Source organism: Sceloporus undulatus, chromosome 5 (genome assembly GCF_019175285.1).
Source record: "Sceloporus undulatus isolate JIND9_A2432 ecotype Alabama chromosome 5, SceUnd_v1.1, whole genome shotgun sequence".
NCBI lineage: Eukaryota > Metazoa > Chordata > Lepidosauria > Squamata > Phrynosomatidae > Sceloporus > Sceloporus undulatus.
The window spans coordinates 44661607-44685668 of NC_056526.1; the positions used below are offsets into that span (position 1 = coordinate 44661607).

Below are 24062 nucleotides of genomic sequence, written 5' to 3' on the forward strand. Positions count from 1 at the left end.
AAAAATGCATTTGGGGGCATGCTAGAGCAAAAAGATTTTTTGACACCTGAATTCCTGGGAGAAAAATGAAACAGCCCTGGTGACACCATGTGTCTTGTGGGTCACACTTTGCCTAGCCTTCATACAACAAACCATGAAGAGGTCCAGCACAACCAACAAGGACACATTTCCCTGGTCAAGTTTCCAGTGTAGGTTTGCAGCAAGGCAACCAAAGCTGCCTCTCTGCCTATAATTAGGCCTGTAGCCAGACGGAAGAGGATCCAAATAAAGTTGTTCCTCCATATCCATGGATTCTTTATCCACAGATTCAACCATCCACATCTTGATAATCTTTTAAAAACATATACATTTTTAAAAGCAATCCTTGATTTTACGAATTTATTTAAGTGAGACCATTGTATTATGCTACTGTATTTAATGAGACTTGAGCATCCATGGATTTTGGTATCCGTGGGGAAACCTGGAATAAAACTATAGTGGATACCAAGGGCTCACTTGCTTATCTTTTTCATGATGTCTAGGAGCAGAGAGAGTGCCACATCTTGCCCAGAAATGGGAGACCGGTCAATAATTATTGAGTACTGTATGGGGTTTTTGTTTTGTTTTTTAAATTATCTAGCAAGTTCTTTTTTAGGCATGAAGGAACATCTTTGTTGAACAGACATGGTCACCCACCACTCCTTTTTTACCAGTCCAACACTCCTTCCGGCTGGTTTTATAAGGCAGGAAGAGCAAAGACACAGGTGGTAGACCTCATCTTTCTAGAGAGCCTGTCCATATTCTTCCCATATCCAAAGGTTGTGCAAATTTATTTTTCATTATCAATGACTTGTGACATGTTCCATCCTATTATCCATTATCAATAGCTTGTGACATCTCTCCCATCCTCAGTGGCAGAAAGAGCTCTGTCTTCTGGAAAGCACACGTGTCACTGCTATTGACAGAGGCTGGCAAGGTGAGAAGGAATCTTGGCTTAGATCAGGCATTGCTTCTCTTCTCTCTTTCTGGTTCAATGTCCTCAGTCAAATTATTCACAATGTGGCCTTAAATCCTTAGTTTTAAGTGTATGTACATTTCTTTCCATTAAGGCTTAAAAAAATAAACACATAAAACAGTTGCATATCTATTTAAGGATTAGTTGATCTCAACAAACTCAAAGCTTCAGTTTACATAGTCAACAGTTTCTCCAAACAAAAATTGCAAATTGTTTGAATTGTTTAAAAAAATAAGTAGTAAAAGCACTATAGTGGTTTGAGCCCTGGACTAGGACTCTAGAGAACAGGGTTTGAATTGCTACTCAGTCATGGAAACACACTAGGTGACCCCGGGCAAGTTGCAGGGGTGTCACTAGGGGGGTGCAGGCTGTACCAGGTGACATCGTAAGGGGGTGACACCACTGCTCCCCAAACATCTAAATCTGGGCAGAAACGGCTGTGGTATTCACCCACATCCGTTTAAAATGCTAGAACTCAGTGGAAGAGATGAGTTGAGAAGGGTAAGACTCAGTGAGAGGGAAAAAAGAGAGGCCCCAAGAGTTTAATTTTTTTTATTTAACTTTATTATTTTTAAACATTTTTTACATTTTCTTTAAAAACATCACAGCTTACTAATTTTTCACTTTAATCACGTACAACTATGGACATGTAAATACATTTAGCCTGTGTGTATTGTAATTTAAAGGTACAATTTTAATTTTGCTAGTTGTTTATGTAACTATTATGTAACTATTGCCATTATATTCAGTGATATGCGGGAATTATAATTTATGAGTAACAGTTCAAAAATGACTAAAAGATTCTGTATGGTGTGATATGGGAGGAGGTCAATGGGGGAATAACACCATGAGTTACCACATGGGGTGACGCCAACCCTAATGATGCCATGGGCAACTGACACTCTCTCAGCCTCAGAAGAAGACAAAGGGAAATCCCCTCTGAACAAATCTTACCAAGAAAACCCCCATGATAGGTTCATTTTAGGGTTGCCATAAATCAGAAATGACACACAAATCAGAAAAGGCACACAACAACAGCAACTACAAAAGCACTGGCCAGCAAGAACTATTTTGTCTTAGCAGTTTCTGCAGTTACATTGTGATTTGATATGTGAAAACATGCCAGCATACCAAAAATCTAATGGCATATCCAGTATAAATTGTTTCATTTTTTCATATTCTCTTTCCTGAAAAGATTTGTTTTTAATTGACAGCAAGTACAAAGACATCTTGAGTACTATTTTAATTCAGCTTTAATCAAAGGAAGCTAGAGTGCTAGTTCTCTCCCAGCCCCCAACTTCTCAGCCTGCATTTTCCATCATCCCCATGGAAAGGAAATGAATGTCTAGAACTTGGATGCCATCCAAGCAATTTTCTTTCATATCCAAAGGCATCTCATGTTCACAAAGCTGCTAAGAAGTTATTGTAGTCAGAACTTTATGTCACTTAATTGGGATAAATAGAAAACCCTAAAGATGTACACAAGTCTTGGCGCTCAGATTTCTTTTAGTCTGTGTTCATACCTGCTTGATACAGCCTTTTTCTTGACTAAGTATAAGAGTTTTAGTGTGTTATAGAAAGGAAAACAAAAGCCTTTTGAAATGTGTTACTAATTATTTAGATCTCCCATCAAAGGCTCAACACTTTTACTCATGGCAAACACAACTCAGGAGCTTTGTACTAACCCCGCCTTTCCCAATGTAAGATTCTCTCTAAATTTTAACAATTCTTTAAAGGAAATGATAATATTCCCAATCCACAGAGCAGGCACAGAACAAGTACCTATAGAGTAAAAAAGATGTATGAAGTACAGCTCTTTTAAGCACTGAGGCGCCTTTTTATTTTATACTAGAAAAAGCCATAAATATTTTCTAATGCCCCGCTTGTGCTTGTCTCCACCACACTGGCCATTGCCATGTTTGGCATGCTGACAAGGTGCACAAAAGCACACTACTTCCATTCAGTTCAGAAATGTAAATGCTCTAAATCCTTTTCTGTTCCTTTAGAACTCCTCCCCACCCTGACTGCCCCCAATCTTTTAAGCGAAGTCTCGCACTTCTGGAAGGGAGCCAGATCTTGGCCAGGAGAGAAGCTGAGCTAAAAATTTTAGGGGATAAAAAAGTGATTAGGCATGATGACACTGAATCAACATCACAATCTGTGGCATTCAGGGGTGACAGTCCAGTGAACTGGTGGAAACAGACACCCGAATAATCAGTTCATTATCTTTAATAAGAGAAAAGGCTTTTGACAAAGAAATTGTCAAAGATTTGTACATATGCCACCTCTCTTATTTTAAAAACTAAATAACATAATTAGTTCCTCTGAAATAGTTTCATTTTTCTTACTGAAAATAAGAAACACACAGTCTTGAATTAAATTGGCTGAAAATGTGATTAATATATTGATTTAGTTATTCTGCCACAATAAAGATATACTAAACTCAAACTTGCCTGGAAGGATACCATCTAATAACCAAGCACTCCCTTTGTAGACAGCTTCCTCTAATGCCTCCGTTCACACAGGGTGTGTGTAGCATCACTACAGCTTACCACTATTGTAGTATAATCTAGAGATTTTATTTTAAAAACTCTCATATTGAATTAGTACACAAACAGTAGTCTCCTGAATTCAGGAGAGTCTTGTAAACACATACTAGTCATACTGGGAAAGTCTCCAGTATAGGTTCCCCCTTCCATTTTCCAATTTTGTATCTTGAACGAAGTTGAAACTGATAAGTTTGTATAGGGATGTATGTGGGTTTTTTTTTAATCTTTCCAAACACAGAAACCTAATGCTTCTTTGCTAAAGCTGTCAAGAGGTGTTTTTTAAGAAAGAAATATAAGGAAGAATTCTTAAGAAGGGGAAAATGGAAATAGGGAAGAGGGCAGAAAAATCCTGAAAATAGGGACTTGATACACCCACTTTGATCATCACCGTTCACATGATGTCCAAATGTATTCATTAAACTTGCATTTTGGCGAGGCCAAAATATTGCAGAAAAGGAGGGGAAATAGCCTGAAACAATGGATGACTGGCAAAATGTCTTTTGGATATTTTAAATTTTTTTTTAAAAAGGTAAAGCAAAAAATGCTGCCACCTCCGAACACATTTGCACTATCTGGAAGAGTCATGTTGTTTTCATTCATAGGCCTTTCCACAACACAGAAGTGATCCAATTCTAAGATCCTCACCTTGCCAAATAAATTTCAGAGAGAAAACCCCCAGACTTTTTAGTAAATCAAAAGTTTGGGAAAATATCTAGACTTTGCTCTTTCTGTACTTGAGTAAAGCAGGACAGTAGTTAAGACTCAATTGTTAAGCATTGCTAAGACTCAATTGACATCCCACTATCTTAGTCACTTAACTCTATTTTGTACATTCCAGATTATATACCGAGCTTTATCATCACCCTATTCTGCTGCTGATCCCTACAGCCCTGAAGCTCAGGCACAGTTGAAGATTACCAACCTTCGAGTGCAGCTGCTTAAGCAACAGACCTGTCCTTGCCATAGCAATGACTTGAATGCAAAACCTCCACAGCTAAACTACTATGCAATCTATGACTTTATTGTAAAGGGGAGCTGCTTCTGTAATGGCCATGCAGATCACTGTGTACCCATCAAAGGCTTCAGGCCCGTTAAAGCAGCAGGAGTCTTCCATGTGGTAAGTTTATGTTATGCTACCTGTAAAATATATCAGGTGGGCAAATCAACTAGGGAGCAGAAGTGCATTTATCACCTTGACTGATTATGAGACATAAATGTAGCATATAAAGTAAGAGTCATAATTGCCTGGGAAATCAAAAGTGTCTTAGCCAGCATCAGGATTCCAGGCAGAGGCCTGAAAGTTAATTTTGAGATCCAGAGCATTATCCTATCACCACTCATTTCTGGATGGCTTCAGCAAGGGATACGTTCCTGGATTTTAAAGGATATTAAAATCTGCTGATAGTAGCAAACCCTATTGTTTTCAATAAGATGAATGAGTATCGAGATGTGTATGTAACTTGGGGAGGAGTCTTTCACGGCACAAGAACTTTGCAAGCAGAAGCACTTTGTGAGCACAAGCACTTTACTGAATGTACAATAATTTTACAGAAGCAGAGTGTACCTTGATCAGATCATACAACTAGGTAGTGCAAAGCATGTGTGTGCAGCAAAAAAATGTGAGACAGCTTGGAGAGTGCAAGACAGAGTAAAAGTGAGAGCAAACAGGGTGCTGTTCCTTGGATTTCCCATTCAATGCTGTTTTCAGCATTGTAATGTAATACTATACAAGAAGTTACATTCTACTTATTATTTCCCTTTATTCTTTTAATTTCCATTTAATTTCAATTAAATTACAAATAATATTTTCAGACCATATTGAATCAGAGATAAGTGAAATTGTCGATAACAACTTCATGGATACAGGGGACCTACTGTATTTATATACAATTTTCTTAAAAGTAAACTTTGAAACTCTAATTCCAGATGGTAGCAGTATGGTATCAACTTGAAAAAAGATATATATAGCAGCACTTGCGGGCTCTAGATTATATGTGGCACATGTGTTTATGCCTATTACAAAGGAGAATTTACAACCAGTGGCAATTTGGAGCAGAGGAACAGCAGGAAGAAAAAGAGATGAATGTCTTTTATCCACTCCCTTCTGATATTTATGGACTCCCAAGTGCCTACAGTAGATGTAATTTTTCCTTTTTTTATGTACGTTGTTGGGTTACCATTACATCTATTTATATGTAAAACAAGAGTTATCAACATTTTTTTCAAATTTTATCTTTGATTTTTTTTAAAAAAAATCAAAATTGATATTTATATATTTAATTATTTATCCATTTGTATGCTGCCTTTTTCCCATAGTGGGATCCAAAGAAGGTCCCAAAGCATGTAAATTAAAGAAAACTTTAACAATACAAAATTGTAAACAATTAAAAATCTATGCATTAAACAGTAAAATATGTAAAAACATACAGAAGTTAATATATATATATATATATATATATATATATATATATATATACACACACACACACACACACACACACACATACATACACATACATACAGCATGTTTGCTGCTGGTGAAAGGATAGTCGGGATGGGGCCACATAGCGTCCCACAGAAGGGAGTTCCAGAGGAAGGGAGCACCTACAGAGAAGGTCATCTCTCATGTCCCCACCATGGCAGCCTGTGGTGATCGTGGTGGGACTGAGAAAAAACCTTCCTCTTAAGAATTTAGAGTTCTTGCAGGTTTGACTACAGTCCTTCAGATAGTCTTGGACCTAGACTGTATTAGGCTTTATAAATTGTGACCAGCACTTTGAATTGTGCCTGGAAATGAACCTGTAGCCAGTGAAGCTGTTTTAACAAGGGAGTTATACATTCCCTATGAGCCAGCAGCCACAGCACTTTGAACCTGCTGAAGTTTCTGAACAGTTTCCAAAAGCAACCCCATGTGGTTAACAGTAGTCCAAACAGGATATAATCAAGATATATGCCACCATTGCCAGAGCTGACATCTCAGACACTGCTGGCACACCAGTGCAAATCCACTCCTGGCTACTGCTGAAACCTGGGCAACTCAGGGATGGTTCTAGGGCAGTGGTTCCCAACCTGTGGGTCGGGACCCCTTTGGGGGTCGAATGACCTTTTCACAGGGGTCGCCTAAGACCATCGGAAAACACATATTTGCATGTAGCAATGAAAATAATTGTATGATTGGGGGTCACCACAACATGAGGGACTGTATTAAAGGATTGTGGCATTAGGAAGGTAGAGAACCACTGATCTAGGGAAACACCCAGGCTGCAAACCTGAGATTTCAGGGGGAGTATACCCCATCCAGCACAAGCAGAGTCTCTATTCCCATAACTGCCTTTCTACAGACCAGGAGCACCACCGTTTTGTCTAGATTAAGTTTAAATTTGTTTGCCCTCATCTAGTCCATTACTGACCACAACATTGGTTCAGTACCAGGACGGCATCCTTGGAATAAGATGGGAAAGAAAGACAATGTTGGATGTCATTAGCATACTGGTGACACCATACCTCAAAGCTCCAGATGACCTTTCCCAGCAGTTTCATATAGATGTTAAACAGCATGGGGGACAAAAACAGAACCCTCTAGGACCCCACAGGACAACAGCCAGGGAGTCAACAAGAGTGCCCTAGCAGCATCGTCTGAGTTCACTGCTCCAGGAAAGACCAAAACCACTGCATAATGTCCCATCCCAGACAGCTGGTCTAGAAGGATACCATGGTTGATGATACTGAATGCTGCTGAGACATCCAGCAGAACTAATAGGGTCACACTCCTCCAATCCAGTTCCCTGTGTTGGTCATCCACCAAGGCAACCAAAGCGGTCTTTGTCTTGTAGCCAGGCCTGAAGCCAGCCTGAAATGTATCTATATAATCACTCATCGAGAAACCCCTGGGAGGCCATGCTCCAGAACCTTGCCCAAGAATGGAATGTTAGAGGAATGTTAATGGATGTATTTCAAAAGTATTGGGGGGGGGGGGGGAAATCTTGCTCAAAAATGAATGTTAGAAGTCAGTTTAAAGTTCATGCTAAAAATGTTTCAGGGTAAATAAGCATAATAATTCATATTTTATGTAAAAACATGTTTTACAATACTGTACTTTTTGCATTTAAAAATGCAGATTGGTGATGAAATGGGAGTGGGGACATATGAGGAGACATGTTTGAAAAACAGATTTTTCTTATGAAATATCTCGTTAAAAAGTTTGCCCATTTAATTCAGTAATGTTGCAACAACCAAGACTAAGAACAATTCTTATTTAAACATTGACAATAAGTCCTATTGCAAGTAGGGTTGCCATAGGTGAGGATCTCCAAACCGGGACAAATGTAGGACAGGGTTTAAAAATGTAGGACCTTTTAAAAAATTCCCTAGCCAGGAATTTTTTTTTTAAAAAAAAAAGTCCTACATTTTAAAACCTTGTTCTCCTTCTCCTTCCCGGCTTGGGAGGAAGCCTCAGCCTGCTCCCAGGCCGAGAAGAGTGTGGGGGCCTGTCATCGCGGCAATCGCCACGATGGCAAGCGGCCTCCTCCCCTTCCCCGGCCTCGCAGAGATCTTGGAGGACCCTGCAGCCGGAGCTCCGACTGCGGAGCCTTCCAAGGCCCCTCTGGGGCTTGGGAGACGCTGCCTCCCAAGCCCCAGAGAGGCTCCTCAGAATCGGCTCCGTGATCGCAGGCCTTCCAAGGCCCCTCTGGGGCTTGGGACGCTGCCTCCCAAGCCAGAGAGGCCTCAGAAGCGGCTCCGCAATTGCGGAGCCACTCCAGGGCCTGGCTGGGGGGGGGAAATCCCGGGGCGGGGCCAAACCAGGGCGGGACCATGCAGGCCCGCCGCAAACCATGAAATTCCAGGCGGGATATGGCAAGCTTAATTGCAAGTCTAACCCCTCCCCCCCATGTTTTATGACTAATGCATGGTGGATACATTCTGCTTTCCTTTTACATCAGTAGCAGAATCAGTTGAAAGGCTATGAATATTTTCAAAAAATAACTGAAGAAGATTGGTACATGAAGTCCTTTTAAGTAGAAAGGTAAAAAAGGAGACGCACATGCATTAAAATTCTGTCAGCCCAACAATCTGGCACCAAGCCAACTTTATGCTTACAGACATCTAATCTGAGTCAAATTATAACTCTCAGTATGAAAAGACATTATATTTTTTTCTCCTGTAATAAAAATTAACCTCGTGTGAAAATGGGTAGATATGAAAGCTTGAAAAGATTTAATGAATGAATAGTAAAACTTGTATAGTTCATACGATGTTTTCTTAATGGGAATTCCTTGAGACTGGGTGCACAGTGTATCAGTAGTACAGTAGTTTCAACCAACAATGCCAAGGGCCATAGTAGATTGTAAAACAAGTTGTCAGCCATCATTTATATTCCCCATTCATACATCTTCTGCAGGATTTGTAATACAACAGCAACAATAGTAAAGACTAGCAAACTGAGCCAAAACCAAAGTCAGCCCAATGCTATTTAATTGGTAGCATGATAACAGCAGCTTGGGTATTATTGATGGGGGCATGGAGAAAGGAAGGCTAGACAATAATCTCATATTGTTTACATGGGAATAAGACTCACTGATCCCAATGCAATTTTGAGTAGACACAGAAGAATGCACTTCTAATCATTTGTATTGTGAGGATAACCTGTGGCCCAGCCCTACAGATGCAGTTGGGCTGTAATTGTTATCAGTCACATACAGCATAGCCAAGGGTGTGGGATGATGGGGGTGGCATTCCAACAAAATTTAGAGGCAACTAACTGCCTGCCTGTGGTTTATACCATGGAATATCCATATATTACCTAGGATCCATAGAAACATCAAAACCAACATGCTTTTACACAAGCAATAGCAAAAAAAAAAAAAAAGTATTTAAATGTGAGATCTGCAGTGAAAAATACTGCATAGAGCAAATGACAGCCGAATCTGTTAAGAAAAGCTATTGTGTAGGAAAAAGAAAGTGCCATTTCTCTTTAGGAAATGTATTTAGACATATTCACTGAGCAGTAATTTGAAACTCAACCAATTAAACTAAACTATTCTTAAGAAAGCATGTGAAGATGTTTTGGTTAACATTTTTTGAATGAAAATGCATTTTACGTAATAGCCGTTATTTTATATAGTTTCCTCATTGTAAATGTTTACTTACAAAATAATTTTGCCATTGGTTAGCTTTTAAAAAACCCCAACTAAATACATGATCTACAAAAACCATTTCTGAAAAACTAATTTTCATATTGTGCATTCTGTATTTAGATTGCAAAGATGTATACTTTCTTAGCATGTATTCTTATAACATTTACTACACTAAAGCTACAATTGTAATGTAGAGCTCAAAAGTCCCTTCTTACAACACTTAAAAAGACAAAGGAGGGGTATGCAAACTAGTCTACCAGAGGCTAGTTAAGTGCGGGCATGCAAGAAAATAAGTCACGAAATATTTCCTAAAATACAGATGGTTTGAAAAGAAGTAATTGAATATATTAATTCATGAACAAAAAAGCAATGGAAGGAAGCATGTCCTAGCAACTGTCTTATGTGTGAAAATCTGTCTCTCATTTATCTCACACAAGTTAACTTTTGTAACACTTTTTGCCTTGTATAGCATAATGAGTGACATTACCAGAGAGTTGTCAAGCTAAAAAGGAAAGCAGTCTGGATGGGAAGTAAAATAGAGAGACTTAATGACAGAATGATAAATAGTGTGCACAAAAAGAATTCTGAGTAAATGAACTCCCTTGTTGTCAGTTCACAAAACAACAAAACATTCTGTGAAATATGCCTGTTTAGGAATGCTTCATGAAGATTCAAAATGGCAACGCTTTAGTAGCATGACAATAAATGGAAATTGTTGGAAAATGTTTCCACTCTACTTCTTAGCTGTAACAAGTCAAACCAAGGCCAGGGAAATAACTATTCAAGTGCACAATTATAGCCTAGTGTAGCAGCTATTACTTTTTATTAATTTCACTTCAGTTTCTTCTTTTATTTTCCAGAGCTGCAGTCTTATCACTTGTAGATGCGTGGTCTGAACTATACACCATTATAGTCTATCTAACTGTCCAGTGACCCTGACAGCAATGTAATACTTTCAGTAATCACATACTGTATATAGATTTTTCAAGAAACAACTCAAGGGTATCATTCACACTATGTTTTGAACTGGTTTGGAAACCAGTTTAAAAGGGAGTGGTTCACGCTTGTCCCCATTTTTCCCAACCCAAATTTGGAGGGGGGCAGCGCAAATCCCCCTTAACCCAGTTCTTTTCAAACGGAGGCATTTGCTACATCTTTTCAAAAGAACTGGGTTATTTTAGGGAATGTGCTGCCAATCCCATTTGGGGCACCCAGAAGGGAGGAGCAATGGGCAGAGGGGTGGAAGATACCCATCCCACAGGTCTTGGTAAAATGCCATTGTTTTTCTCCTCTCAGCGCTTGAGGTTCTGTGGGCAAAGTTACTGGCTCTTTAAACCCTGTGAATTCAAATTTGGTACACTGTCAAGTGGTCCGTTTAAATCATCATCATAAAGTTGTTTTCTGCTTCTGCCAGTGAATTGGTTCCCTTTTCACTTTTGGCTAGGTTGGGGAGTCAGGGAGGGGGTTCCTTGGAGGCAGAGTAAAGTGATGCATGGCAGGGAGGGTGAAGGCCCGGCACCCACCCTCTCTGCCCTGTGAGGCTTCACTCACAGGGCAGGGATGGGGGCGCTGGGCCCTTTCCCTCCCTGTTGCATGCCATGGTGTGTGGCAGGGAGGTGGGGGCACTCACCGGGTGTCACCCCCTTTTAGGGGTGTCACCTGGTATGGGCTGCACCTCCCTAGCGGCTCTACTGCTTGGTGATGCATGGTGTGGATTTTAAAAAAACCTTTGGCAGTTTCTGTGCACCATTGTATTTGTGTGGCTTCATGGGGGGTTCTTGGGTGGCATGAGGGATTCTTCCCTGGCATGGATGGATTTGTGGCTCCCATGGGGGATTCTTCCCTGGTATGGATGCATTTGTGGGTGCCATGAGGAATTCTTCCCTGGCATGCATGGATTTTGCAAGATAGTGTTGTTGTTTTTAAAAAAAACTGCACAATTGCTGCTTATTGTTGAACAAGATCTGTGATATGTCACAGTGATAAAGATGCACATCACTTGACTGACAGTTTAAAAAAATGCTGGCTCCGATCACCATTTTCTGTCGGTTCCAAATTAAATGTGAATGTGAAGTGGGTTAAATTGCCACGGAGAGCTTCAACTGTGGCAAGCATAGTCTGAACATCTATTCGGTGTCAAATCAGTGGAGCGATTTGAACCAATCCAGTACAAAAACGTGAGTTTGAATGAGTCCAGGATAGGGTTACCTTAGGGTTGCCATAATTCGAAAACAACTTGGAAGCACACAACAACAAATGTTCACATCAGCAACTCAAACCACCACATTCTTCTTCAGTTCAGATTAAAATCTGAGCAAAAGAAGAATTTGGTTTACCATCCCGCCCATTTAAGTGACCTAAAGTTTCACATGGCCAGAAACCTTGGATTGTTGGTCCATAGGACTCAATAACTGTCGATAGTCAGGATCTTCACAGCTTCATTAACATTTGTATCTACATTTGTATAGCGGGACAGAAAGGCTGTACACCCACAAAATAAATTAGTCCCGCTTAAGACCCTCTTGCCCACATAGTTCTTCACTAATTCATGGATGCCACCTCTTTTTCCCTGCTTTTAAATTGTGATTAGAACAATGATGATAATACTATTTAATGGAATAATCTGGCTCATCAGATGAAGTGCCCATAAATATAGATTGTTTTGAACAAGTTCCTTCTTACAATTTCCCATCTTCTTTTTCATAAAGGATAATTAGGCCATTGCAAATCATAATTGTGGCTCCTAAGCTGCTCCTCATCTCCAAACCATTGGCTGCTGATCCTTGGCATGTTTCCAGGAATAATTTTAGCCAATGGCCACAAATATGGTGCCAATTTATTTTTTAGTAGACATGTAGGATTGTTCTGCTATTGATTCAGTTGATTCCAGAGACTTATTTCCTTTAAAGACTTTTTATTTAAGAAGACTCACAACACTCCAGCAGTGATCATAGCATCATAGAACTAGTAGAGATCAAGTGGCCATGTATCTGCCAGCTCCCCATGGATCCATTTATACAATATAACACAAGCAGAAGAGAAGGTGTTGACAAATAGCTTCCAACAACTGAGCCAATCCAGATGTTGCAAGGGAAGCCAAAAAGCCCCTGGGATAACTTCCCACTCTGATCTGGAGGAAGTTTCTTCTGGGTGTAAACATACTGAACAGACCCCAGTGGCTCCACATTATAAAATATGGCATATGATATCTCACAGTAATTTAATCTGCTCAAACAAATTTACTGTTTCTTTTAAATCCATTGTAAATATAATGAGAGCAAAGAATGCATCCAGAAAGTATGTCTGAGCAGCAGCCTGATTACAACTTCATCAAGAGTTTTTTCCTCTCCAATTGCCTACTCAGTTATGATTTATCTTGGCTTTATGACTGCTCACACTTTCTTGATAAGAGCAGTTTTCTCTGGAATTCAAATAGAGATTAAGAAATTAATGCAGTTGTTTATGTTTTTGCTATGTATGCCTTACTACAGGAAAAATGCTATTGCATCCACACTGCTCTCCCTGGCTCCTTCATATCTTGGCAAGAAAAATATTAATCTATCACACACACACACACACACACACACATATTGGTAATTACACTTCAGTACACATCTACAGAAGTACTCCAAAATGAAGATAAACTGTAAGCCATCTGCCCCTGCGATGTAGGAACAAATTAGTGTAGAATGACTAAGGCAATACAATGCTAGCATTTTATCAAATATGTGTGCCATTGCTTCTGCAGCCAAAACACCAATATCCATGCACAAGAGGTTGGTTTGTGCAGGCTTCAGGAAACTCCCAAGTTTTGCAAGCAAACAAACAAATAAAACCCATAAAAACTTAGTGGGTGAAAAAATCCTAGTGGGATGGATCCTCTTCTTCTGCCCTTCTCAACAAGAGAACAGGGGTATTCAGAAACCCTAGGACGCTGTATATTTAACTAAGAATAATGCTTTTTAATATATATATATATATATACACACACACACACACACACACACACACACATTTTAGAGAAAATTACAATGATATGATAAAATAGACAATGGATGTAGCTAGTGTTTGAGGACTGAATAATTTACAAAGCATATATTTGGAGATACAAGAACAGATTATCCATTAACTCATTGATTGTGCTAAGACTGCTCCTTTGTAGAAACAAGTAGACAGTGTTTCTTTGTCTGTGGTGAGGTAAACTGTCACTTTTTTTACAACTGTCTAATGCAAAAATGACAACACACTGTTGTTAAAAGGTATCCATCACTATGTATTAGTATTGCAACAATCATAAGGTAGTTACCCATCTGTGACAGGCACTTGATAAAGCCCGTGGTGTGAATAATCATAACAACACAACAGCTATCACCCTTCCCTGATTTACAAATCAAGGTGGAACACTTGTACACTGCGCAAACTTCAGGAATCTCCCCATACCCAGTTTCCTATGGAGAATGTGTATTCTCATTCTCCTAGGAAAGACCACATGCGATAAATTGTTTAAAATGAGAGTAAACATAATCAAAGCTATTCTGGCTCTTTAATAGTCTGTATTAGCCTGCAAAGAGTAGGCATCAGACTGTGAAACAAGTGGTAAAATGCAAAGATGGAAATTAATTTTATTACCATAGCTTCATCCGCACTGCAAAAGTAATCCAGGTTGACATTACTTTGTCATGGCTTGTTGCCATGAAATTCTGAGATTTGTGGTTTTGTGAGATATTTAGCCTTCTCTGTCAGAGAGCTCTGGTGCCATAACAAACTGCAATTCCCAGAATTCCCATGGCAGTTAAAGTGGTATCGAACTGGATTATTTCTGCTGTGTGGATGCAGCCCACTTGGATAAGCCCTCAGTCATCTGATTCTAAAGAATGGCTTCTGTCACAACAGCAATGCTCTCTTGCCTAGATTAGCACATCATCTGAAAAATTGGCATAGCTGGTATATTTGCATGCTTGTTTGCTTAGTTTGTTTCCCACTGTTAGGTCCATGGAAGGTGCATGTGTAAACACAATACTGCAGGGATTCATTGTCAACATTGTGCGCCTCTCTACAATGACCAGCCTTGGCAAGCTGCAAATGGCAAGACAGGAGCCCCAAATGAATGCAGATGTAAGTAGCAAACTCACATTGATACAAGCATTTCTGGTCTATGATAAATGGAATTCCTTTCTACACCTGTTTTTCTTATATTCCCCAAATTGAAGCAATTGAAATCAGCAAGACAAAACTGATATCCACATCATTTTTAAAAACTGGCATTTACAGAAATGTTAATGTGCATTTTACCAAGAGGTAACCATTTTCTTGGCATCCTTTTGGAATCCAGGACCAGTTATTTATGTTGTCACAGGACATCTAAATTGCACTGGACATTAAAACACTTAAAATGTCTCAATTGGCATTCCAAAAATGTAGGAAAACATGGCTTCAGTGACTTAAATAACTAGCATAGCAAGAAGCCTCACTGAAATTTGATGAGAATTAACATATTTGAACTGCAACTTTTACCTTGTTCCCAGAATAAGTGATTGAATAAATTCATATTGACATGTCCTTTGCTGAGAGCTTACTGTAAGTTGCAGCAATTTCATGCCCTTTCCTTAACTAAATCAGAGGATCTAGACAGTGACAATAGCACTGTCTAGCATTTTAGGAACATCTGCAGACTTGCAATGCATTTAATTTCATTATTTGCAGCAATTATAATTGGTACTCTTTGGTAAACAGTAGCAAGTTTAATTTGTCTCTTTAATTTGTTTAATTTGTCTCTTTTTTTAAAAAAAAAAATCTTGGCTATTTTTCAGCCTGTAAGTGCAATGGACATTCTGACACTTGCCACTTTGACATGGACACATGGTTGGCATCAGGGAACCAAAGTGGTGGAGTGTGTGATAATTGTCAACACAATACTGAAGGACAGCATTGTCAGCGTTGCAAACCAGGCTACTACCGAGACCTTAGAAGACCGTTTTCTGCCCCAGATGCCTGTAAATGTAAGCCAATTATCAATTTTAGAATATAAATGCTCGAAGACTACTTCCTTTTATCATGCATTAATGTTATGTCCTAGTAGACAATATTAAGATTGTCATCATCACATCAGTAAATAGAGGAACAAATCCAATAGATATGCTTAGGCAACCTTCCCATGTTTCATTCCACTTTATTTGCAAGTAGGAATTCACAAGAATCTGGCAGCGGAGCTCCATTAGCAACCTTTCATTGCATTTACTTTGGGATACCAATGATGCAGCTGAAAGTTGCTTTCACGGGAACATTCATACAAACTTAACTTTTTAAAAAGCCATTGTCATGTAGTTTTATATATTCTTGGTTTTTCAGTCTGTTTTGCTTTCCGCAGTTCACCCTATTCTGATCTTTAAAAAAAAAAATCCAGCCCAGAAATGTAGATTCTTTCTTTCTTTCTTTCTTTAAAAAAGGGCCATGTTATATGTTTCAATAAATGTGAGGATTTCATCAACCCAAAATATATTATTTAAATTTTGTAATAGACAGTTTGTGACATCTTCTGTTCTTACACTGCAAACTTACACATGTTTATTCAGATACAAATTCTGTTGACTTTACTGTGGCCTACTAACAAATAAGAGAGTGTGGCTTACTAACACATAAGAGAGTGTAGGGCTGCAGGCATAATGTTGGTAATGGTTACTGATTGTAGTATCCAGAAAATATTGAATTCTTACAAATGGCATACATTTTTATAGAACGTCTGTCAGGGAAAAATATACATGGCCCAGAACTCCTATTTCTAGCACCCATTGCAACATTAATTGATGTGACAATGATAGGACTCAGAATAAGGGAGAAGAAAAAGAAGCATATCCTGTCCTCACCTTGAGGTTTGAGATGGGATGCCTTTCAACAGATCCAAGCAAACTTGCTCTCACTAGTTCTGGAGCTAAACTGAGAACCTTCCCCTGTCTTTGGCCATGCCACTCCTTTCAAGCTCTGCTCCATCCTGAAGATAGGCAGTTCCTAAATAAGTAGGTCTACAAGACTCGTACTCAACGCCTATCTTTAACACTGCCTGAAACAACATTTTAGTCAAAGTTGTAGTTTATCTCTGGTTCTACAGGCACTCTGATTGTCAGGCCTTGAGTTTGGGTTCAGTATCTCTATGGCTTAAACAACTGGTGAGCCTAACCCAGTTGGTTCCTTCTTCTCCATGTCAGAATAATAGCTGCTAATCATTTAGAGGGATGCCAAGCCCACAAGATCTCCTGACTCCTCCAATTTTAGCCAAACCATATATAGCAGCTATGAAAGTCTTGTAAGCATTTCCTATCCAAGATTAGTGCCACTTTTTGTGTGAAACAAATGTGCAAAGAAGGATAACATATTCAATATATATTCAAAGAGATAGTCATGTTAGTCTGTTTTATCATTAAGAACACAAAGGAATCCAGTAGCACTGGAAAATGAAATTTCTAACATAAATTTTCATGGACTACAGTTCATTAGATGGATAGTCTGTGAAAGCTTATGCTAAACATTCTTCATCCCAGTCACCTTCAAAGGTTTTCCTAGATTCCTCTATGTCTTTTTATCTCTAAGACACATATGTACAAATATGAATGAAAGACAGGAAAGCTTCACCCAAGGACCATTATATTAAAAGCTTAAATCAGTTACAGATTCTCTAAATGGCCTTGTAAGCATGGCTGTCTCAGGGCCAGTTCATCCAAGAAACACAAATCTTCCCAGTTACATCTGTTTAAGCACTCTTTGCAAGCACATACTCAGCTAAGCTTGAAAAAGTTACTTTTCTGGACTGACTCCCAAAATCCATGCTGACTGGAGGATTCCAGTAGTTGTAATCCAAAAAAAATAACTTCCAATCTCTACATGCACTTAATAATAGCAGTTCCCTTAACGGTAGCAACTCTGATTGTGATTATAATAGTTGCTGCTGTCCTGTGCCAGATCTGAATCACTAGTTTACACAGACAATGCACAAAGGAACACTGAGATTTATGTGCTTCTGTAAATCCATAAAGTACTAGAAACTGCTATTCAGTATCAGTTTCATGTTTTTAAAAAATAAGTAGTTGCCACACAGGTCTCAATTGCAAGGATGAATAAATACATGTAGCTTGTTTTTTTACATATAGAAAAAACCCTATGTAAATGATAAACGCATCCCCACAACAGAGACTCTTCCTGAAAGCTTTCTTTCTTCACTGTTTCTTCTTGATCAATTTACTGTTTCTGCAAGATCTACTGATTCAAAGGAAATGCTTTTCGGCTGTTGCCTCTAACCAAGTCATCATGAGTTTCATTCCTGGGCAACTCTCCCAGTTTCATCTTCAGCTGCTATCATCTGTATAAAGTCTGCATCAGTGGAGTCAGGATGAGACATGATAGAGCCAACAGAGGAAAAAATATTTCCTGCATGAAATTGTTCAGTTACAGATTAATTTCTCCCTGTTGCATGAAGTGTGAGGCGTTTTTTGGATAGCTCCAAGTGAACAGAAAGCTTTGAGGAGATTAAATTGAGATTATGCAGTAGTCTCAACTGGGAAATAATGGCCCTTGTGTCATGCTTACTTTATGTTGATAACAACCTATCTGATAACCTCTTATTCATATATGGCAGAGAATGGAATTCTGTAGCTATTAGCAGCTCAGGTCAACACTTTGGCTCAATCTCTGGGAAACAATGAAAATGAAAAAGCTGCAAGGTCAAAACAAATGAAAGAGCTGTTAAACCAATCCTTAGCTACACTAAGCATCACTCTTTAGTAAGCAGTATGTAATATTTGTTCAGGAGTTGGTATTTACTAGATAAAGCAGGTCATATTCTTATTTAGCATGGTAAACAGTATATTTGAAGGTCACACAGATTGTTTTCCTTCTCCTTTTTTAACTACTTGCATGAATCTTTGAGATGCTACTGCAGAGTAATCTGTGAGATTATATGTTAATAACTGTCTATAATTATTAAATTTAAAACACTTAAGTCCACCCCCCACCCCCAGAAAAAGTAACCTCTTGCATCTGTGTTAATATTTCAGTGTGCTCCTGTCACCCTATTGGATCGGCTGTGCTTCCCTTTAGCAATAGCACCTTCTGTGATCCCGGCAATGGTGATTGTCCCTGCAAACCTGGAGTGGCTGGTCCTCAATGTGATCGGTGCATGGTAGGATACTGGGGCTTTGGAGATTATGGCTGCCAACCATGTGATTGTGCAGGAAGCTGTGATTCACTGAATGGTGACTGCATCAGTAGGTGAGTAAACAGACACTGCTATGCATCAGACACTATTTGTGGCATTGCTATCCAGTTATGGTTTCTTAGTCTGCTAGATACAGTCAGAAATTCTGGAGCTTTCAGGCTGAGATTTAGATAGTACTGTATGACTGAAATTGATTGCAAAGACAATGGAGACAGAAAAATCTAGTATTTCAACAGCAAAACTCCCACTGACTCACTTCAGAATCAGAAACTGTAATCTCTGAGATGCCAAAAGAGAACAAACCATATAAGGGAAGACACAGAATGCTAAATTGTAGCCAAAACTATACATAGAAATCCTTTTATAAATAGTGTGCATTCCACAGGACAGAGACTTCAATTAACTGTTTCCGTAACAAATTTTATACCACTAATCATAAACTACAGACATTTATGCAACAAGTTATAGATTTTGTACTGCTATTTCCTTACCTGTATGTTTCTTAATAAAATAATTTACCAGGGGTGACAAGCTTTCTTCACCAAACATTGCCCATATTAATCCAGCATGAAAAGTAGTTGAACTGGAATAAAGTTGAACTGGATATACAACATATGTAGATTCTACATACATTCAGCCAAAATCCCAGCTTTATCTTACTTTTAAATCTTTTTTATAACATGAATGTCTAACTTTTTAAATAAAAAAAAGTCTCTGAACTAAGATCAAGAGCCAGGGGCAAGGGGGTAATAGTGGCTCCAGGAACTTATGTAGGGCCATTGTGTAGTGCAAGAAATTAATTGGGGCATGTGGTGTTGCCTGAGATACCTGACTTTGTGAGAAATTTCTGCCATGTTATGTTTTGGGGTCAGATCCATCCAAGAATTATAGATAAAAAGGTAAAATTAAATGCAGTAGGAAAGAGAAAGACTATAACATAGATGGATTGACTCTGTGAAGGAAGTGATGGCCCTCAGTTTTGCAGAGCTGTTAAGTAGCAGGATACTTGAAGGTTGGTCATTCAAAGCGTTGCTATGAGTTGAAGCCAACTTGACAACAGTTAACAATAACAAAGTACCTTTGGTGACAGCGTATTTCCCATATGTTGGAAATGTGGAAGGTCAACACAATATATTTTTTTTCCTATCTACTTCTGATTCCCTAAGTGTTGCTGAGGCTTTTTTTTTTAATTTGGTAATAAAGGCCTCATACAGACTGCCAAAATAAAGCTACTTCAGGTCACTTTGGAGGTATGCTGTTTAAATGCTGCAGGCGTCCTAAGAGTCCAGAAGCTGCGTCAAAGCCACAATCCAGTCCTAAGGACTGGAGCGCAGCTTTGGCACAGCTTCCGGACTCTTAGGACACATACATCATTTAAACAGCATACCTCCAAAGTGACCCAAAGCAGCTTTATTTTGGCAGTCTGTATGGGGCGAAAGTTTAACTTGTTTCATAATTGAACATTTCACATTGTTTCTTTATTTAATTACAGCAGTGCAGCCATAGACTGGTATCATGAAATCCCTGATTTTAATTCTCCATATAACAAGAGTGAACTTACATGGGGGTGGGAGGATGAACAAGGATACTCTGCTCTTCGACATTCAGGTAAAAATATGAGCTTGGGCCTATTTACAATCTTGTCTAACAAGATAATCTTATTTTATAGCTATTTATGAATAAGTACTGAAATGTTGCTATAGATTTAAAATACAAAACGGAAAGCCAAGAATATAAATAAAATGAGCTGAGACCAATCTACAAATGTAAATTAATCTTAGGAAGCTGACATATTTAGCTTGGACAAGAGTAAACTTAGAGGTGACATGATAGCTATATTTAAATATCTGAAGAGAGGTCATATGAAGCTAGAGCAAGTTTGTTTTCTGCTGTTCCAGAGACTAGAACATGGACCCATGGATTCAAATTACAAGAAAAGGGAATCCACCTAAACACTAGGAAGAAGCTTTATACTGTAACAGTTGTTCAACAATAGAATAGATTGCCCTGGATAGTGGTGGCCTCTCCTTTTTTTGGAGATCTTTTAAAAACACTTTGTTGCATACATTTCTTTTGAAAGTAAGGATGAACTTAATAAACAAACTTGAGATGCACGATGATTCCAAAAATACCCCAAAAGGAAGCCTTGTTGGCATCAACCTGCACAGCTCAATATTTTACAGTTATATCCATCACAATATTCTGATTAAATCATATTTTGTGTTTATCATGTACCAACACTTATCTATTGCATACTTCTCACCACTATTTGAAATCCTTGTTCTTCAGCAGCTGTCAGGTGCCATTGGCTTCAGGGCCTGTTTTATAGACTAGGTGCCAGCAGGATGTCAGGGCAGGAAAAGCAACATGAACATAAATTCAATCCCACTTGTAAACTGGGATCAAAATATGCAATGTCATGGTCATAGGATTGTTATCTTTGTACTGACTGGTGATACTGCCACAAAAGAATCCCAAATTCCTCTCACTCCCTTCCTTGCCTCCCCTCCCATATATATCTTTAAACACTGAAAAGAGATGAAGATAATTTTGTGGGCATTGTTAAACATTATTAAACAAAAGTAATTTACATTAAATAAACAGTAGTTCCTCTGTTCAAATATGTTAACACTAATTTTGGACTAAGCATGAAGAGATGACACAAGAAATGTCCATTTCTCTTTTTACATAACTTTGAACAACAAAGTTTATTTTTCTCATTTTGCATACAATCACTACTTTCAGGCTTAAACCTTACATCATATATAGTTATCTCTGAGTAATGTTTTCTACTTTAATCTTTTAGTGTCGGAGTTGAAAATTTTAGGCTGTAATTGAGCATTATGATATATTAATATATGACTACATTGATGTCCCTTTCATGATTCATATGCTCAAGAGCAAACCAGCATGGAACACGGAACAGTTACATTTATGATATATTACTACAGAAAGAGGGGAAATATTTCTATGGATTTTAAAGTGTTAAATGGTCTTCCTAATAACATTCAGATGGTAGCATTCCTCATTCTAAAAAGCAAAATAACATGCAACCTTGCACATAATAAACAACGCCCAATATATATTATGAGATTTTTCCAAATATTAAATACAGTCGGCCCTCCATATCCACGGATTCTTTATCTGCAGATTTGACCATTCACAATTTGAAAATATTCCGAAACAATACACATTGTAAAAAGGAAATCTTGGTTTTGCTATTTTATATAAGGGACACCATTTCACTGCACTCTTTGTATTTAATGGGATGTGAGCATCCACAGATTTTGGTATCCGCTAGGGGTCCTAGTACCAAACCCCAGAGGATGCCAAGGGCCCACTCTAGTCTCGGCACAATAATATGTATAGTAGGAGTGAGGTCCCTGGTTCAATCCTGGATTTTGACACTATTCCTATTATGCACTACTCTTGCATGACACCAAATTAGGAGAAGTAGCTAATACCCCAGAGGAAAGGATCAAAATTCAAAATGACCGTAATAGATTAGAAAGCAGGACCAAAACTAAGAAAACAAACTTCAACAGGAAGAAATGTAGAGTACTGCACTTAGGCAGAAAAAAATGAAATGCATAGATACAGGATGAGGGACACCCATCTTAACAAGACTACATGTGAAAGGGATATGTTAGTCCTAGTAGACAGCAAGTTGAACATGGGTCATCAGTGTGATGCAGAAGCTAAAAAGGGCAGTGCGATTCTAGGCTGCATCTGTAGAAGTATAGTCTCTAAATCAAGGGGAGCTTGGAACCTGGTAATCTATGTTAACTGGACCTAGGTTACCAAGTCCAATGTGGCATGACTGATTTGGTGTGTTGTGTTTTCAACTTTTCTATTTTGATTCACTGCTGTTAGAGCTGTTAAGCCAGTGGATGCCACCTTTGTATCCAATATTTTCCTGACTTGATATCTCTCATGGAAAATGATACGGAGGTACTAGTGATAGGTTCCCCTGGTCCAGGAATGGCGGTGATTCCACCTGTCCTGAACGGGGTCACGCTCCCTGTGAAGGACTCCGTGCGCAGTCTGGGGGTGCTTCTTGACTCGTCGCTACACCTGACTGCTCAGGTGAATGTGACAGTCAAGAGCACCTGTTATCAGCTTCGGCTGATTCGCCAGCTGCGCCCATACCTGGCCCAGAGGGACCTAGAAACTGTTGTACATGCTCTGGTAACTTCGAGACTAGATTTCTGCAATGTACTCTACATGGGGCAACCCTTATACCAAACTCGGAAGCTACAAATGGTGCAGAACATGGCAGCCCGGCTGGTCACTGGCGCTCCCAGGACCAGCCATATAACACCGGTTCTAAAAGACCTCCATTGGCTGCCCATTCGCTTCCGAGCTCAATATAAGGCGTTGGTTATTACCTATAAAGCCCTAAATGGCTTGGGCCCAGGATACCTAAGGGACCGCCTCGCCTCGTACATTCCGCCTCGCATCCTCAGAACGTCTGGGCAGCAACTATTGAAGGTGCCTGGGGCCAGGTTAGCCTCCACCACGCGGAGGACATTTTCCACGGCTGCCCCAGCCCTTTGGAATAAGCTGCCCACTGAGCTCCGCTCATCTACCACCCTGGCCCAATTTAGGAAGGATCTCAAAACCTTCCTATTCCAGCAGGCATTCCCCGATTAAATATCCTGTGGGCCTCCCTCCTCTTCCGTGGCCATGAGGTTGGGCTATTGGGGCTTTTATCTGTTTGCTTTTGTAATGTTATTGTATTTTATGGTTTTTAATTCTCTTCTATTGTATGTATTGTGTTTTTAATCCTCACTGTAAGCCGCCCTGATCATTGGAAGGGCGGGATAAAAATAAAAATTTTATTATTATTATTAAAGTATTCAATTAATCATATTTTCAGGCACTCACCTGTCCCCCACCCCAAAAAAACTATTTTTGCAGAACATGGCAGTTCAATTATAGTAAAGTCTGAGAATATATTTAACTGAAATGAATGACAATGTTTATATTGTTAAGGATAGTCTTGCTGTGAACACGTAATAGAGTTCTGTGGGTTTATTTAGGTAGCCGTGTAGTTCACCTGATAACTCCGAAGTGAAGTAATTGTAGCTAGAAGTGTTCAAGTGAATGGTGATGGCCAGCCTCACCATTAAGCCAAGTAAGCTGACCAACTCAGAGAGGCTATATGAGAGTGGAAAGGG

General features: G+C 39.1%; 1 protein-coding gene across 1 annotated transcript in view; it reads left to right on the plus strand.

Annotated features, from left to right (window-relative positions):
* Nucleotides 1–24062, plus strand: part of NTN4 (netrin 4) — a 51187-nt gene that overhangs the window by 21881 nt on the left and 5244 nt on the right. The window contains 5 exon segments of the mRNA XM_042470500.1: nt 4382–4660; nt 14666–14792; nt 15488–15676; nt 18722–18935; nt 20375–20490. Of these exon segments, the coding sequence (XP_042326434.1) occupies nt 4382–4660; nt 14666–14792; nt 15488–15676; nt 18722–18935; nt 20375–20490 (925 nt within the window).